Source organism: Pelophylax lessonae (assembly GCF_965119305.1).
Source record: "Pelophylax lessonae genome assembly, chromosome: 6".
Classification (NCBI taxonomy): Eukaryota; Metazoa; Chordata; class Amphibia; order Anura; family Ranidae; genus Pelophylax; species Pelophylax lessonae.
Window position 1 is genome coordinate 109,935,999 of NC_138773.1, and position 19,831 is coordinate 109,955,829.

At 42.2% G+C, this 19,831-nt stretch overlaps 1 protein-coding gene across 1 annotated transcript in view; it reads left to right on the top strand.

Annotated features, from left to right (window-relative positions):
• Positions 1 to 13,584, top strand: part of CRYM (crystallin mu) — a 138,246-nt gene extending 124,662 nt beyond the window's left edge. The window contains exon 8 of the mRNA XM_082261295.1: positions 13,500 to 13,584. Within this exon, the coding sequence (XP_082117421.1) occupies positions 13,500 to 13,573 (74 nt within the window). The 3' untranslated portion in view covers positions 13,574 to 13,584. The remainder of the gene's footprint in view (positions 1 to 13,499) is intronic.
• The last annotated feature ends 6,247 nt before the right edge of the window (positions 13,585 to 19,831 follow it).

A 19,831-nucleotide genomic window follows, 5' to 3' on the forward strand; every position in this document is an offset into this window, starting at 1 on the left:
GACTGGAATAGTACCACTGGATTGGCGTAGGGCCAATGTGGTGCCTATGTTTAAAAAGGGATCAAAGTCTATGCCAAGTAACTATAGACCTGTTAGTTTAACTTCTATAGTCGGGAAGATATTGGAGAGTTTAATAAAAGACCACATAGATGAGTTCTTGCTGGAAAAAAATATTTTAAGCAACAGACAGCATGGATTCATGAAAGACAGAAGTTGTCAAACAAACCTGATTTCTTTTTATGAGGATGTAAGTAAAACCTTGGACAGAGGGGTGGCTGTGGATGTAGTATACTTGGATTTTGCAAAAGCGTTTGACACAGTTCCCCACACACGGCTAATGTGTCTACTGGCTTGGAAAGATCGGTTTGTAATTGGATAGAAAATTGGCTAAAAGATAGAATTCGAGAGTAGTGGTTAATGATTCTTACTCTGAATGGTCTAAAGTTACCAGTGGTGTACCCCAAGGTTCAGTGTTGGGACCCTTTTTTTTTTTAATATCTTTATAAATGATATAGGGTCTGGGATTAAAAGTAGCATTTCAGTCTTTGCAGATGACACCAAGCTATGCAGTGGAATAACTTCTTTACAGGATGTCTCCAACTTACAAGCTGACCTCAATGCACTGTTTCATTGGGCAACTATGTGGCAAATGAGGTTTAATGTTGATAAATGTATAGTTATACACTTGGGGGCTAAGAATATGCATGCATCATACATACTAGGTGGAGTAGAACTGGGGGAATCCATAGCGGAGAAGGATCTGGGTGTTCTGGTAGATCATAAGCTTAATAGCATGCAATGCCAAACTGCGGTTTCCAAAGCAAGCAAAGTCCTTTCTTGTATTAACCACTTGCCGACCGTCGTCAGTATATTTACTGCGGCAGTCAGCCGCTCCTGGGCAAACCGACGTAGATCTACGTCGCTTGCCCAGGAGCCTGTAGGGGGCGAGCGTGCGCCGCCGGAGGCGCGCTCCTGCCCCCGCTCGTTCACGGGCATCCCCGCGCGTGTGACCGGCGGCTCCGATGTCCGCAGGCCACTCGCAATCTCCCGCTGGAGAGGGAGAAAGGCAGACGGCTGATGTAAACACAGCCGTCTGTCATTCTCCCTGATGTAACTGCAGAGACTATACAATCCTGCTATGTAGGATCGTATGTCTCTGGTTACATCACTAGCCACGCCCCCCACAGTTAGAAACGCGCCTCTATGGTTTATGTTCGCCTTCCTCTGGATCAACAGCGGGTATAGGATTGTGTATATGGGCTTGTATGGTTGGGTTTTCAATACTGTTTTTTTTTTTTTTTTTGGGTTGAACTACATGGATTTGTGTCTTTCAACCTGACTATGTAACCATGTATTTCAGTTTTCTTGCGAACCTGGCCTGTTAGTGTGCCCTGAGGACCGGAGTTGAGAAACACTGCTTTTATAGCAGAAAGTAAAAAATGTGTTTTTTTTTTTTTTTCTTTTTAAATTTGTCGCTTTTTTTTTTTTTTTTTATAGCACAAAATCTAAAAACCGCAGAGGTGATCAAATACCATCAAAAGAAAGCTCTAATTGTGGGGAAAATAAGGACAGTTTTTGTGTACAGAGTTGCACGACCGCACAATTTAAAGTAACGCAGTGCCTCATTGCAAAAAATATCCTGGGCCTTAAGGGAGTAAAACATAACATGGTTAGGTTTATATTTTATTAGGAATAGTTTGTTTAGTGGTTATAACATAAAACATTCCCAATAAAAAAAATTTAGAAAATCAATTTTTTTTTTTTTTTATCAGTTTAGGCCAAATTGTATTCTGCTACATATTTTTGGTAAAAAAAAATCCAGAAAGGGGAATTTTTAATTGGTTTGAACAAAAGTTATAGCATTTACAAACCATGGGATAGATTTTTGGACTTTTTTTTTTTTATTTTTTGTTTTTATGAGTAATGGCGATCAGCGGATTTTATTAGGACTGTGTCATTGTGGCGGACAGATTTGACCCCTAACTGACATTTTTTGACACTTTTTGGGGACCAGTGGCATTAATACAGTAATCAGTGCTGAACAATATGCTCTGTTACTGTATAAATGACACTGGCAGGGAAGGGGTTAATCCTGGGGGTGATAAAAGGGTTAAATGTATGCCTAATTGTGCTTACGAACTGTGGGGTGGCGGGGGGAGGGCTCTGTGACAGGCACACAAAGATCAGTGTTTCAGCTACACGATCTGTGTGCCTATGGGACAGAAGAGCCGCCTGATTTATTTACATAGGCAGGCAGCTCTCCAGTCAGTTTCTGTGAAGATCGCGGGAGGCCTGGCGACGATCGTACCCACTCCTCCCGCAGTCTGGCTCCTGCTGTGTCTAATCACATAGTAGATATACGCGATTATGCGCAGCTGAGCCGCCCTGCTGCAGTAAATCTGCACGGGGCGGTTGGCAAGTGGTTAAAGTATAACCAAAGGCAAAACTTTGTTATATTAATTTTAGATGGTGGAGAGGGATTAGAACACCTATTAGGTTTTTAATTGCTGTCTGTGCCTCCATTAAATAGATTCACCCTCTCCATTTGTCCTGTTTACTGTTCGCATTGAAAGTGAAAGTAGAAGAAAATCGCAAATTTTGGGCTGTGCCCAGAAAAGTAATGGAGGAAAAATATTCCAATGCGGACACTAGTTCTGATGGCTTGGGAGTCCCCAAAGAATTCCCCCTAATTTTTAGGGATTTCCTCTCACTTCTGTTTGGCTATGGGACAGGAAGTGAACAGAAATCTCCCCAATGGGACAAAGATGGCAAGAATAAACCTTATAGGGGTTATAGCCCTCCCTTGCTCTATCCAAAATGAAGAAAAAAGTTTTCCCTATTGTAGCGCCACCCCCGCAGGAGCCTCTTAAGTATGATTGGCTCTGTGCCTCTCAAACCCAAGAACAATCTCCGCTCCTCTGGCACACCTGGCAATAATGTAATCGCAAAGACCAATGAAAACACACACGTTATGAAAAAACACAAATGTCTTCACTGTAAGGTTTCTGTGAAAAAGTAACAGATAGTAAAAGTATATTTTTGAATAGATTAGCTGAAGAGCAATAACTGCGATCAAGAGCAATATAACTCAATATATTAGGCTGCTTTCAGGGGATTCCACAACTGTAAATAACCCCAAAAGCCTAGGCAAACACTTCTATAACAGCAAATCACAAGATGGTAAATTTATACTGGATTGGTCACCTCTTCCTAAAATGGCTCTGAGTCCAAGCAGCAGGAGAGAAGTATGACTTTCTCCTATGTCAGACCTCTCGTCTATCTCCTGACACCACAGGCTCAACTGCAAACACCGTACCCAATTCAGTGCTTAGTGGCTTAACTCCCAAGTCAGACTACCCCGCACATACACTACATATACAGAGCCCTGAGTATGTGTGTGCGTGCCCATATGGCATCAGTAACTTCAGTCCCTTGGAAGAAGGATGAGGCCTTGTATCTTCGGCTAGCCACTTTAGTTGGTGTACTTAGAACTCCTGCTTGGCAAAGTGTAACTATGGTATGCTGAGTTGCTGACAGTATCCGGATAGCAAGGTAGACACTGTGACTGCTTAACAGGACTTCAATAAGTTTCTGGCAAGTGTGGGCAAAGTGAAGTAACTCTGTGTGGGTATCAGGACAATATCCTCCCGGAAAACATCCCCCCGGGACAACATCCCCCGGGCAATATCCCCTGGGACAATATCCCCCCGGAAAACATCCCCCTGGACATAGGGTTAGGGGGGATATTGTCTAGGGGGATATTGTCCAGGGGGGATGTTGTCCGGGGGGATATTGTCCTAGAATCCTCTTTGTGTAGTTTCCTTGTTTCCTGCAGATGGGCAAGTGCCCTCTCACCAATCCTGCAGTCAAGGCCCAAACGAACGTCCTGGAACAGGCAGGCTCTTGTTACCTGACTGGTCACCTCACACTGGAACGCTTCACAGCGTCAGTGCAGGTGCTCCTGGATATGCACCTGGGATCCGTCTCTCTCAGGCTGGATGTCCCCAACTGGCCTTGGATGCCTGAAACAATGTGCTGGACTGACCCGGGAGGCAACACCCCTCCCCTGGGTCCAGTCTCTTCTTCGGCCTTATGGTGACTGAATTCTCTTCAGCAGATAAGATGATGTCCGTCCATCCTTCCAGAAAACACCGGGGTGTGTAGTCCTGTCCCCAGTGGTTGGAATGGAGCCACCTGTGTTGGGAACTACATGTCCCAGAGTTATTTGCAGTTCTTTTGTCCTCCTTGGATTGGCTGGCTCCTTTTGCACATGAGAAACAGTTGAGGGTACTAAGTGTCTGAATTTCTCACTCATTGCACAGTGAGAGGAGGAGAGGGAGGGGGGGAAATTCCCCTGCAGTTGCTGGCAGACACTCTATTCCTTCAATGAGCGCCTCGGTCAGCTTGGCATGGCCACGGGAGATGCAAGGCACCGCTACACTATAGTTCTACTTTAAATATACATTTGCGGCTATACAGATAATTTGCGCGCTTTAATTTTAGCTTTTCACAGGATTCCAAAGGGAACCCCAAAAAAGTTACCTAGTAATAAAACTGCAAGCTGTTGCACCAATGCATACTACAACAATATATGGTATTCAATTTCTTACTGTAGTAGTTTGTAGAAAACTACAGGATTGTCCAATGATATTACAGAACCACTTTGCTCCGATCTATGCACTTTTCAGTAAATGGTAATGTAAATAAATCTGGATGCAATAGGGCAGAGTTTGTGATACCACAATTATTCGGCTCTTCCTTCCTCTAGACTGGGTCAATATTAAGAATTTTGCATTTCAATAACAGGCAACTAGCCATTGAATGTGGCTTATCCACAGCAGGGCTGAATGCTCAGTGCCTACAATGATGCAACTGTCACCAAGTCAATACTATCTTCCTCTAATGCAACACAACACCCCAGAGCTCCTTACTCACCGGCCACTTTGAGGTACATCTTGCTAATGCCGAGTTGGACTCCCTTTTGCCTTCAGAACTGCCCTAATTATTCGTGGCATAGATTCAACAAGGTGATGGTAACATTCCTCAGAGATTTTGGTCCATATTGACATGATAGCATCATGCAGTTGCTGCAGATTTGTCAGCTGCACATCGATGATGCAAATCTGCCTTTCCTCCACATCCCATATGATATGGTGCAGTATCATCCTGCTTGAAAGTAGCCATCAGAAGATGGGTACACTGTAGTCCTAAGGTGATGAACATGGTCAGAAACAATACTTGGGTAAGCTGTGGCTTTTAAAGCAATGCTCAACTGGTACTAAAAATCCCCCACACCACTACACCACCACCAGCCTTAACCGATTATACAATTGCAAAAGGAAAATGAATGGGTGCTCTTGCTGGGGGATGTGACCTTTTGTTCCAGACAGTCTTGATAGGTGAGATGTTTACCAGACTGATGGTGTTAACCGATTATAAAGTGTACATGCTGCTCACTGGTAATGTTCTCATTTTCAGACCATTCTCTGTAAACCCTAGAGATAGTTGTGCAGGAAAATCCCAGTAGATCAGCAGTTTTTGAAATACTCAGACCAGTCCGTCTGGTACCAACAACCATGCCATGTTCAAAGTCACTTGAATCCCCTTTCATCCCCATTCTGATGCTCAGTTTGAACTTCAGCCCGTCATCTTCACCACATCTAGATGCCTGATTGCATGGAGTTGCTGCCATGTGATTGGCTAATTAGCAATTTGTGTTACCAAGCAATTGAACAGGAGTACCTAATAAAGTGGCCAGGAGTGTATATACAGTGCATAAATGAGTACACCCCAACAGACGTGTCAGAAAAGTTTTTACTTTCCTTTCAAAATCAACATTTTCTATGGGACACTATACTGCAAAATACTCTCACAAATGTAGGCCATTGATTGCTGCCAAGATTTGTTAACTTGCGCACACAAAGTATTTTTTCTAACAAATTCATTCAAGACCATGTTGCAAAATTGAATACACTGCAATCAAAGCCTTAGGCTCCCTTCACACAGTGTTTCCGTCAAACGGACTCCGCTTTTCTCAGCGGGGGATCGAGCCGCCGATCCCCCGCTGAGCAGGAGAATGACAGCTGTTCTCCGCGCTGTGTGCGGAGACACAGCTGTCACAGCCCCATAGATCTCTATGGGGGAATCGGATGGGAACGGATAGGGTTTCCATCCGTCCAGATTTGACGGATCGGATCGGGTGTCAGCGGACATGTCTACGCTGACATCCGATGCCCCATAGAGATGCATGGGGGGACCGTTCAGATCCGCCAAAAAAATGAACAGGTGGATCTGAACGGTCCGCCTGTGTGAAAGGGGCCTTAGGATTTTGTTGCCTAAATTTTTAGCTTTGCTCCTAATTAACAAGAGTTCAACTACAGGGGAGTCTAATTATTTAACAGGTGTCCAGCAGACAGTTGATTTGTAAAAGGGCATTACTTAACAAAGAAAACCCCTTAGCATTTCATGCTGTCAGCAATGGCACCACATGGAAGAGAATGTCACAAGGCCTGGGAAAGAAAATAATTTCTTTATGCAAAAAAAGGTGACGGCTACAAGATCAGCAAAGCTTTACTCATCAGTCAGAATACTGTAGCAAAAGTGATGCAAATTTTTAACAAAGTGATGCAACTATCTCAGAGAAGTTTAGGCCGTCCACGGAAGTGAACACCTCAACAGGAGTGTCTTCTGTTGAGAAGGGTTGAAGAAAACGACCATGCAAATTCACTGCAGTTCGCTAAAGAAGTAGAAAGAAACAATCATGGGGTGATTGTTTCCCATGACACAATACAGTGTACACTGCAGTGGAATGGCGTGCATAGGTGTTGTCCACGAGGGAAGCCTCTCCTAAAGCCCATGCACAAAAAAAGCCCCACTAGAATTTGCCAGGGCCCATGCTTAAAAAGATGACTATTGGGACTCTGTACTCTGGAGTGATGAGACCAAGATAAACGTTTTTGGAACTGATGGCTTCCAAACTATATGGCGTTGCAAAGGTGAGGAGTACAAAGAAAAGTGCATGGTGCCTACAATGAAACATGGTGGTGACAGTGTTGTTCTGTGGGGCCGCAGGAGTGCTGCTGGTGTCGGAAATGCATTTCATTGCTGCTTAATGAATTCCCAGATGTACTGCTCTGTATTGAAAGAGAAGATGCTACCATCACTCCGTGTCCTTGGTCGTCGTGCACTTTTACAACATGACAATGATCCAAAACCCACATCTAAAACCACTGTTGCATTTCTAAAGAACAGAGTGAAAGTGATTCAGTGGCCAAGTATGTCTCCTGATCTGAACCCAATCCAACACCTTTAGGGAATTCTGAAGAGACGAGCATCTCTCTCCATCCAGCATCCAGGCTCTAATAGAGGTCGTTCTTGAAGAATGGAAAAAGATAGATGTTGCAACATGTCACTAACTTGTTCATTCCATGCCTAGAAGACTTGGCGCTGTCCTTACAAATCATGGAGGTCATCAAGCATGATTTCATAATCGGCACTTAAGTTGTCTTTTATTTAGAGAGCCATTGTAAACATGCATGTACCATTTCAGAAGCAAAATGCCAGCAGCAGTCTCCTTTCCAGGCAGCATGAAATCCGGATACCACTTTAAGTATAACCTATTTTTTTAGCACTCAGTAGAGAACTATTGCTAAAATCTTTTTGGATATTAGGAAATGTAACTGATGCTGTTTTACTGTCCAAATAATTAATGGCTGGGGGCTGATAAATTGCATGCTGGTTATGTAGTTAATTGCTGGCACTGGAAGAAAGAAAATGATTCTGTGGTTCTTGCATGCCTTCTGTTAAAAAATAAATAAAAACACAGTTGGGAATAAAATTTAAAGCTTACAATCATTTGTAGCACTACTCCCTTGGGAGCTGTTGATTACGGGTTCCCCTGGGTTACCATTAGCAACAACATGACAGTTTGACATTTTCTCAAGTGTGTTACCTCAGTCAGGAAACTTTTATTTATGTTTTTATTTGGAACTTGGATAGAAGGGAATGCGTGGGATACTCCAACTTTATACAACTATGCACAATTGGCTGGGACGACTCGATAATGCTGAGTAACGCTAGTCCCGGCTAGACTGCTGCTTCACTTTGCCCCTTTGCTGTGAAGTATAACTGAATGAGCTTTCTGAGGTAATCTGTACTATACTGTACTGTACTGCTGAACAACTTCAGGGCCCTTCCTGGCACCCCCTTTGTTCCTAATCTTCACGGTCAACTACACGGTACCCCCTTTACTGATGCACTTCATGTGTGAGCTAGCTTCTTGATCCCCTGAGTGGTCTGGAGTGGTCCCCTCTCTCAGGCAGACCTTAGGCAAATCCTCTGGTACTCAAATTCCCACAAGACTCTGCCAGCAGCTCCACTTGTCCGCACTCTGGATTCTTCAGCAGCTCAGCTCCACACCTGGATCACTAGGCCGACCGCCTGAACCACCTTCCTCACACCTGCAGGAGGAAAGACAGCCGTCCACCTCTTCCTGGGACTTTTCTCCCGCCAAAAGACGCCCTGTCACATGCTCCCTCTGGATTTATTGCCAATCCCAGAATGCATTACATCAATGCACACACACTGAGACAGCTATAAACCCTGATGTGCTACTAGTTAGGTTTCCTCCACTGTCCAACAAGCTCCCTCATTGGACACACTGGCGACACTCCCCCAGACCCAGTAAATCACACCTGGAAACATGTGAAAGGCAAAATTAACAAATCTGGCTCCCCTGATAAGCAGAAGGAACCACTTGATGCTTTTTCCTAGCACCTACCTAGGAGGGTGCTACAGATATAATTGGGAAACGGTGCTTAAATCCATTGTCTTAATCTTGAACTCTGGAAATGTGAACAAACAAAAAACTGTGCAGTGGGCATCCTGCATTGCAAAGTGTAAATGTTTAGTCTTGAGGGAGCTGAATAGGCATCATTACATACTTGACTGCTCTTTCTATGGGCTCTGACTCTTTCCTCCTATCCCTAAAGCTCTGGTCTCTGGATGGGGGGGCCTAGTTGTCGTCATGTGCAATGCAGGGCTATTAAGCCTACATTGTACATGGTGAGGACAAGCGTGCAAATGCAGCCCAAGAGCCTTAGAGAGGAAGCTTTGGGGAACCAGTCATACAAACTGATTGAGCCTGCTGGAGCCGGGAGTAAGGTAAGTATTTTTCTTGATCTGTGCACCACTAGACATAATATGCATTTAACTTTTGCAGTGTTGGGGGGCTCTTTTTAAGAGTTGGTTTTGTCGCATTCCTGGAGTACTATTTGTACTTCTTGCCTTCAATAATGTTGTGAAATGCATTTCTCATCATTTGAGGGACACAGGAAGTTGTTTAAAACTGGATATTTTGTAGAAGAACTCAGGATAACCCCTTCTACTAACAGTATGCCTCAATTTTTTGCTAGTGTCCTAGACGTATGGACATATTTTCTTCAACTCTGCTGTGTTAGAAAATACCCTATTTTTCCTAGCCCCATTTTTTTTTTTTTTTTTTTTTTTTTTTTTATTCCAGACTTTTCTTTTCACTCAAACTCCTCTTCTCTACAGCTGGCCTCTTCATTTGCAGCTATCTAGCGTAGCCATTCTCAGCCTGGCTTTTGGAGTGCTGTGGCCAGAGCCTGCTGGGAAGGATCTTTTATGGATAGCTTGGAAATTACCTTGGAGCACTGGGTTCCACAGAAGGCACTTTCCAAGTTAACTACAGAGTGCTTTCGAGTAGTGATCAACCAATATCGTTTTTTGTTGCCGATACCGATATGCAATGGCCAAAATATTGGTATTGGCCGATATTTTCGTACATTTAAAAAAAAAATTAATTTTTTATTTTTATCACTTGACAGGTACTCTTGTGGAGGGAGCTGAAGGTCTAAAAGACCCCAACCCTCTCCTCTGCACTTAAAAGCATTAATTTTTTTTAATCTGGTGCCGAGTACCTGAAAGTGATGTTATGACATCACTTCCGGGTTTTTACATGGAGACCCGATCGAGCCAAATGCGGCTTTGAACGGGTCTTCGGCAGCCGTGCAGGCTGGTTGCCGGGTCGCGGGAGGGGGGGGACTTCCCCTCCTGCTCCTTGTAATGACAGCCGAGTGGCTTCTCTGCAGCATCGGTTGTCATTACAAAACAGCCGACCATCGGCTATGGAAGCCGGTACCGGGGTGATGCCTCTAGCTGCAGGCATCTCTCCGGTACAAGCACTTTCCCAAAATATCGAAAATATCAGTCACCTTGGTGGCCGATTCCGCTATATCGGGGAAAGTGCAGATCGGCAATCGACATATCGGCTTTGCCGATAATCGGTCGATCACTACTTTCCAGGTCCAGAGACCTTGGCATTGCCTCAGTGCCTGCCCTGCCTCTGTAGGCTGATTAGGTTGAGCATCGGAGTTGCTGAGAGCCTTTAAAATCCCCACTTACTGCTGGTTTTCACCATGGAAGAGGTTACTGCTGAAGGACTGCGCCCTAACGTCATCTGCGGGGTAAAGTGTTGTGTGTCCCTATTTTCTTTTCAGAATTGTTCCAGGGGTTTTATTTCAGTCTGTTCACTCTTCCCAAGCCCAAAGGAGGCATTTGATCCATTCTGGATCTCAAAGCTTGGACAATCTCCATTTAAGCTAAATTCTGCATGGAATTCACCAAGGCTGCTGTTGACTCCCTTCATAATTGAGACTTTTTGACTGCTGATGTCTGCTGATGTGTACCTACTTGTTCCCAATTTTCCAGCGCAAATGGAGTTCTCTATGCTTTCTTGTGAGGCCTCTAAATGACCAGTTTGTGACCAAGCCCTTTGGTTTTCTCCTCTGCACCCGTGGGGGTTATTCTTGCAGAGGGTGCAGTTGTTGCAGGTTCTGGCAGACAATGTTGCTATCACTGGCCAGATCTTGCAGCAGTTCAGATGGGTTCTGATCTTTCAAAAATTGTCTCTGGAACCAAATCATCATTTGGTACATTGCAGCAGCTTCCAAGGGATAGGGATAGAAAAATGTAACCAGTGTGCCCCATCTCACATTTTCAGCATGTAGTAAGTGTTGCTTACCGGACGGACCATGTTTTTTTTTTTCCTTCCTGAGCCACTACTCTAGGGTCTGTTACTATTTTGCATCCAGGCAGCATGACGGGAGACAATTTTGAACATAATTTCAATCCAATAAAATATTAAGAATAAACATTGCAAAAAAAAAAAAAAATACCACCTGAATTACCTTTTTGTTATAATTTAGCCCAATGGGGCTAGTGAAGGGTGTATCCTGTCCCAGAGAAGCTGATATAATCTATTGCAGTTGTCACTGTTGTGGCAGTTTTTATAGTTTTGTGTTTATTTTTTTAAGGAGGCCAATCCGGCAGGCTGGTTTTACCCAATTTGATCCCTCAATAAACCTGGTACATTTAGCCTGCCCATTAAAGGTTTGAATCTTGGCTCCTTCAACAGGAACGGTTTATGACTGGCCTTGGTCTCTTAAAACTCATCAACAAGCCAGAGTATGTTTCTATGCATGGGAAGATAAATCTGTGGCAGCTGACAAGAACTACTGAATATTGGGCATCTATTTTTTGGTTATTTATTTTTTTGTCTAATTGGTGCCAGTCACACTATGATTTAGCTTTTTGGTTTGTGTTTTGTTCAAGTTTTTCTAGAATATCACAAAAAAATTGAGGCATGAACCCAATGAGGGAGATGCATCTGTTATTTTCTATAATGTATCTATAATGTAAAGCAAGTGCACAGTTAGTAAAGGGAAATTAGCTTGTCTTATTACACCCTCTGACCTTATTGGTCCAAGCAAAGTTCTAATCTTGTGCATCCAAGCCAACTTTCTCCAATGCCAACTGTTCCACAAAAAAAAAAAATCTGCTTATCCAAAACAAACAGCCAGCTGTCTTTATCTTTTTAGTGTTCTGTAAGCAGTCTGCCTTTTCACCCACCAGCAGATTTTCAAAGTGAAAGAGGGAGAGCCTTGACCATCGGCTAGAATGGCGGTATATTTCTAGCTCTTGGGGTACTTCTTTTAATTCTGTATATATTTTTTCATGTATTTGTTGAACTGAGATCCCACAAATATGCAACCCCAAAGACTTCCATGCACTTAGGCATATCCATTAAGTCTGACACTGAAGCTTCTTCCCCTTATGCCACAACCATTACCGATAGTAGGAAGTTGTTTGATACCTCTGACATATGGTTGCCAGCATCCCCCTCGGGTTTAGGAAAAATGGTAAGACACACTTTCAGAATCAGCTACCTTCTTCCACATTTCAAAAACTGTTCCAAAATCAGAAAAATCACAGGCCAATATTATACCGTAAGTCCTTAACCACACCTATGACCTGCTTTAGGGCTCATTAACACAGGGCGTATGAATCTGTGTCTCGTATGAGGGACTATGTATACCTGCATGAGGATGCACAGATGTCCCATGCATTTCCGTGAAAGGTAGTCCCATAGCTGTCAATTAGGAAACAGCGGCTGCATGGACACCGCTGCTGCTGCTCCCAATGTGACATCTGTGCGGGTATAGGTGCACATCCTTGAATTCACTCTATCCTTCTATCCTTGTGTGAGTATATATGGCCCTCACATGGAGCACAGATTCATACGCCCAGTGTCCACAAAACCTTACAGTTCCATTAGGGAATCCTGCTAAGAGCACCACAATCTTTGGCATCACTGTGTATATAGGGTACTCCCATTTTTAGTCTGAGCAATACTTTGCAGGGTTCACCAGACTGACATGAATCAAGGCGATGAGGCTTCCATAGTCTAGTAATGCCTCCACCTGGTAATAGGACATATTGAAGTTTCAGTTTCTAGATGTGCTGTCAGGACAGATTTGACAAATAGTGACACACCCCTCCCCAGGTCCCATTCTATAGGCTCCATAAATATAGGGCAATGGGCGGCCACATGTCCAAGTTTTTGGCACTCCCAGCACCAAATATGCGGTGTCTCTTTCAATGTAGAAATTCCTTTTGTACTACGAGACCATTCGTATCTGGCACCTCCTGTTCACACTTTAGTAAAAAATGGGACAGCCGCATAGAAGGTAGACCTTGGAGATCTACTTACATACCAGCTTCTTGAGAAAGAACTGTAGGAGATTAATGACTGTTCTTGGCTATATGGATTACCAGGCATTATTTCAACAAACTATGAGTTATTTTAAGCCTTTTTAACCACTGGAGAGAGCTGATCAGAATCCTGTGTATAAATCACTGAGGCTTAGAAAGCATCTGTGTTCTAAGATTCTACAAATTTTAAAAGGTCTGGCTAATGGGAAGGATGTCGATTTTAGCAATAAAATCTTCGTCCCACCCAAAAGATCTACAAAGGCTCCAGAATCAGACCAATGTATGTTTTTTTCACAAACCGTTGCGCCCCTAAGCGTGTGTAGGTAAAATACCTTGGTGACATACTTTACACCATCTACAATCCTATCAGCCACTGTCCCACAGTATGTATGCATCTAATGAATTTTTTGTGTTTTTCGTTTTAGGCATGGCCATTGAAGATACGGTGTCAGCAAAACTTGTGTATGATTGCTGGGTGCAAAGTAACACCAATAAATAAAGACAAATTCTCCCAATATTCTAGCAAAATTTGGTGTTGAAGAGCCCTGTGGTTACCTATTATTATTGATTCTGGATTAATTCTTCTTGAACTAAATTTACTATAATCGCTTGGAATTTTAGACCACAATGTTGGAAACCTTTTTATATACAAAAACGTAAGCGCAATTTTATGTGTGACCTTCCTAAGTGTGTGTGTAAATCAATAAAAAAATTATTGAAAAAATAATCGACTGCTGCTAACATGGTGTTCCCACATATGCAACAAATTGAAGATAATAACCATGTGCAGCACTTTCCACTACTAATCAATGTGAAATCCACAAACTTAACAATATTAAAAAAAAATGTTGTTTGTGCAATGCAACTATATATATATATATATATATATATATATATATATATATGTCCTTTTATTTAAAAGATTATGCTTTTAGTAATCGATCGATTTTTATACACTTTCTTTGTGTCCATTCTTTCCTACACATACAGCAGATAAAAGAGGTATTGAACACAGCACCTTTTGAAATCTATTTACCTATAAAAATTGTGATATTGACATGAAATGTTCACCTCATGTCGGTAACAACCCATACAATCCATACATACAAAGAAACCAAAACAAATAAGTTCAGAAATTAAGTTGTGTAATAAAATGGAATGACATGGGAAAAGTATTGAACACGCTAACTGAAATTTAAATAATACTTCGTACAAAATCCTTTGTTGGTAATGGCAGCTTCAAGACGTCTCCTGTCTGGAGAAACTAGTTGCATGCCTTGCTTAGATGTGATTTTGGCCCATTCTTCCACACTGTCTTCAAATCTTGAAAGTTTCCATGGGCCTCTTCTATGAACTCTTTCGATAGATTTTCTATTTGATTCAAGACAGGTGATCGGCTGGGCCATTCTAGCAGCTTTTTTTTCTTTCTTTGAAACCAATTGAGAGTTTCATTGACTTTGTGTTTTGGGATCATTGTCTTGCTGAAATGTTCACCCTCGTTTCATCTTCATCATCATGTTAGATGGCAGCAAATTTTTATCAAGAATGTCTTTGTGCATTTTTCAATTTATCCTTCCTTCAATGATGTGAAGTTTGCCCATACTGTATGCTGAAAAACAGCCCCATGCCATGATGTTCCCACCTCCAAACTTCACTGTTGATATGGTATTTTTGGGGTAATGTGCAGTGCCATTTGACCTCCAAACATGGTATGTATAATGGCATTCAGAGTTCAATTTTGGTCTCATCACACCAGACTATATTCTCCCAGTGTTTTACAGGCTTGTCTAAATGTGGTGCAGCAAACTTAAAATGATCTTCAACTTGCTTTTTCTTCAGCAATGGAGTCTTGTTTGGTGAGCGTGCATACAGGCCATGGCGGTTGAGAACATTACTTAGTTTTCTTTGAGACAATTGTATCTGCTACTTCCAGGTCTTTCTGAAGCTCTCCACAAGTGGTCCTTAGCTCTGGGACAACTCTTCTAATAATTCTTTTCACTCCCCTGTCATAAATCTTTAGAGGGGCAGCTGGTCGTGGCTGGTGTATGGTGAAATTATGTTCTTTGCAGATTATGGCCCCAACAGTGCTCACTGGAACATTTAGAAGTTTAGAAATAATTCTGTAACCAATGCATCAGTATGTTTTGCAACAATAGGGTTGCAAAGGTCTTGAGAGCTCTTTGCGTTCACCCATCATGAGATGTTTCTTGTGTGACACCTTGGTAATGAGACACCTCTTTTATAGGCCATCAATTGAGAGTGAACCAGCTGATAATAAATTGAACTGACAAGGGGCAGGATTACTTTCTAATTACTGATAGATTTCATCAGGTTTCTTGGCTTTCCATACCTTTTTTTTTTTTTTTTTTGTACCTCCCTTTCTTCATGTGTTTAATACTTTCCCTGTGTCATTCCATTTTATTGCACATAACTTAATTTCTGAACTCATTTGTTTTGGTTTCTTTGTACACACCTTGTGTCTTGTAGCTGCAAAGGGGGGCCAACTCAACATTGAACGCTACGGACTAAGACTAGGATGCCTTAAAGTTTGTGTGTTTGTGTGTAAAGGTAGGCATCGCAATACTTTTGACAATCTAGTGTATGTCACATTTTAATGTGTGGGAAAGAATTGACACAAAGCATATAAATTGATAGATTACCAGAATCCTAATAGTTTTTTAAAGGACATTTTATATGGTTGCATTGCACAAGCGACAATTTTGGAAATTATGTGACAGGAGTCACTTTGGGTGGGGGGGCTTGTGGAATCCAGATTACCTTAGAGAGGTTGGGAAACTCCTTGTCCAGCTTCCCCGCCCCTCTTAAGTCACCCTGTGTCTATTGGGGGCACAGGATGACCAAAAACCCCAGTCGGGTCTGCACTAATAAGACTCTCTGTACAACCACACTGGACTCAGCATTTCCTGTTACCCCGGTTATCTTGGATTCTATATGTGTGGTTTGTGTTGAAAGAGTGAAGGGCCTCTTTCACTTGGGACAATAATATTTCTGAACAATATCACTCTGGAAATATATAAAGATAAACAATTTGACTTTTCAGGTTGCTTGAATATTGTAGGAGTGTCTCATAGACCCTTGCTAGATAGTGGGGTGGGGTTTGTTATCAAGTACCTGTATTCCATTGTTCTATTGTTTCTGTCTGCCTTAAGATCAACCTATTATGGGATGTATATGTGTATGTGGATTGGCTGCTAAGGGGGATGGGGGGGGGGGGGTTCCCAGAGCGTATATCTCTTTGTGCCTGTGTTTTGAATAAACCGTTTTATTCTGGTTTCCTCCAAAACTAGTACTGTCTAGTTCTTGGGGTAACTATAGCTAGATTCACGGATCTCGTGTTCCAGAGCTTAGGAAGCAGCTTCTTGGTGGAGATCCCCAGATGGGGTGTCCGGAGTCTGTCACATTATATATGGTGGATTTCCCATTGATTAGTAGTGGACAGCACTGCACTTTATTATCTTCAATATTTCAAACCTAAAACTTGATTTAGGTGTACATTTTTTTTACTACACTTGTGACACACTGCTGATTACAACTAACATTTCAAAAAACATTTACTGGGATGTGAATAGATGGGCACATTCCTTTTCTGTGCCTCAGCATCCCAATGTCTAAGTTGCTTTATTAATTTTCTAAGTCACCCAGAGTTAACTAAATGTTTTAATGTCAGCTTCTGGTTAGCTGCTGCTTTGTGTCAATCAGAAGACTGCAATGTGTACTCAGTAAATTCTGAACCTATGATTAGCAGAAACATTTTGAAATAGGTGGCTTTGACAATGAATATCAAGGTCCGTTATTGGGGGGGTTTAGAAAGAGTGGTCACTGCAAAAAATATATCTTTGAATGTGAACGCCAAACAGATATAAAATACATAAGCTAATACTGGTCTCTATTCATTTCTTAAATGTATTTTTATATACAAGCAGTGTAAGTACCTGAATCTGACCTGGTATCAGTCTCTTGCAGTCCCTGTACATAAAATCCCTGGGAGAGCGAGATGTAGTTCAGAGCCAATCAGGTGTACTGCAGTCTAAAGAGCATGCTGATAGGAGGAGAGAGCAGAGAGATGAGCTCATCAGTCTGTTGCTTCTCCTTTCAGTGTCTAGTGGTCCCCTCTTCTGTTAGACAGGACTGTACTGCATTGTTGAGCTTTATAAATCTCAAGACTAGTTGGACAGAAATACAAACAACTTGGCAGGTAAAACAACGCAAATATGTGTATTTAATCTATTTTTTTTTTTTTGCTTGGAGGTCTGCTTTTAAAGTAAGCCTGTCATGAGAAAAGTATGGGGACTGCCTTTTGCCGACCTCCTACTTTGGAGAATTTTTGTTCATTAGGTGCCAAGCTGATGCTCATTGCTTTTAAAGTATAACTAAAGGCAAAACTTTTTTTTTTTTATTATTATTTAATCTGAACACCCTCTTGAAGTCTGTAAACTTTTTTTTTTTTTTGAAGATCCCCAATCATTTACTCCTCCTATTTCTGGGCTGCATGCTCAGATAAGGGTCTGGTATGGATTCAGGGGGGAACCTCATGCGTCCCCCCCGCAATTCTTGTTTTTACCTTAACTGTTAGCAGGAAAGCCTAATGACTCATCAGTTGTTAGGGAACAGGCTGGGAAGCCGGCTGCCGTATCCATAACAACTAGCTATACACAGTTTGTTAGAGAGAAAAAAAAGGCAAAATGCATGAAATGCGTATGTTTTAAAACTGCATCAACCACATAGAACTTAGACCTAGAGTAAAGGAAAGAGCAGCTTCAGCTCAAATCCCCACCCATCGTTTACACCCCTCTGACATGTTTCACCTATATTTGGCCTAATTGTAGAGGTAAGCATGTCCTGTGGTAAAGGGATTATATTACAGTCAGGTCAATAAATATCGGGACATCGACACAATTCTAATGCTTTTGGCTCCATACACCACCACAATCGATTTGAAATTAAACAAGATGTGCTTTAACTGCAGAATTTCAGCTTTAATTTTAGGGTATTTACATCCAAATCAGGTGAACTGTGTAGGAATTACAACAGTTTGTATATGTGCCTCCCACTATTTAAGGGGGGACCAAAAGTAATGGGACAGGTTAACAATCATAAATCAAACTTTTACTTTTTAATACTTTGCATTCCAGACATCCCCAGACGCTGGGTTTCATCCCTGGGGATGCTCTGCCAGGCCTCTACTGCAACTGTCTTCAGTTCCTGCTTGTTTTTGGGGCATATTTCCTTCAGTTTTGTCTTCAGCAAGTGAAATGCATGCTCAATCGGATTCAGGTCAGGTGATTGACTTGGCCATTGCATAACATTTCACTTCTTTCCCTTAAACTCTTTGGTTGCTTTCGCAGTATGCTTTGGGTCATTGTCCATCTGCACTGTGAAGCGCCGTCCAATGAGTTCTGAAGCATTTGGCTGAATATGAGCAGATAATATTGCCCGAAACACTTCAGAATTCATCCTGCTGCTTTTCTCAGCAGTCACATCACCAATAAATACAAGAGAACCAGTTCCATTAGCAGCCATACATGCCCACGCCATGACACTACCACCACCATGCTTCACTGATGAGGTGGTATGCTTTGGCTCATGAGCAGTTCCTTTCCTTCTCCATACTCGTCTCTTCCCATCACTCTGGTGCAAGTTGATCTTGGTCTCATCTGTCCATAGGATGTTGTTCCAGAACTGTGAAGGCTTTTTTAGATGTTGTTCAGCAAACTCTAATCTGGCCTTCCTGTTTTTGAGGCTCACCAATGGTTTACATCTTGTGGTGAATCCTCTGTATTCACTCTGGTGAAGTCTTCTCTTGATTGTTGACTTTGACACACATAACCTAGTGTTCTTGATCTGGCCAACTGTTGTGAAGGGTGTTTTCTTCACCAGGGAAAGAATTATTCGGCCATCCATCATAGTTGTTTTCCGTGGTCTTCCGGGTCTTTTGGTGTTGCTGAGCTCCCCAGTGCGTTATTTCTTTTTAAGGATGTTCCAAACAGTTGATTTGGCCACATCCAAGGTTTTTGCTATCTCTCTGAAGGATTTTTTTTTTTCCAGCCTAATGATGGCTTTCTTCACTGATAGTAACAGCTCTTTGGATCTCATATTGAGAGTTGACAGCAACAGATTCCAAATGCAAATAGCACACTTGAAATGAACTCTGGACCTTTTTATCTGCTCCTTGTAAATGGGGTAACGAGGGAATAAAACACACCTGGCCATAGAACAGCTGAGCAGCCAATTGTCCCATTACTTTTGGTCCCTTTTTAAAAAGTGGGACGCACATATACAAACTGTTGTAATTCCTACACCTTTCGCTTGATTTGGATGTAAATACATTCAAATTAAAGCTGAAAGTCTGCAGTTAAAGCACATCTTGTTTGTTTCATTTCAAATGCATTGTGGTGGTGTATACAGCCAAATAGATTAGAATTGTCAATGTCCCAATATTTATGGACCAGACTGTATATGCACACACTTCGAAAAGCAGCTAAAAACTTGGGCCGGCTATAGACAGAGCAATTTTCTTTCCTGCAACCACGAAAATAGCTTGACAGCCCCATTAACACAGTGTTGATGGGGGGATCCCTCCCGCAGAGCCACTTTGGTATCCTGGTGGCGGAAGCCATCCCTGCCGGGAGAACACAATGATTATTGCACGTGGCTTTACCAGCTGCTAGCAATAATTTCATGTAAAACTGGCATGCTAGTTTGTATCCAAGTTAATCGATCTATTTTTATACATTCA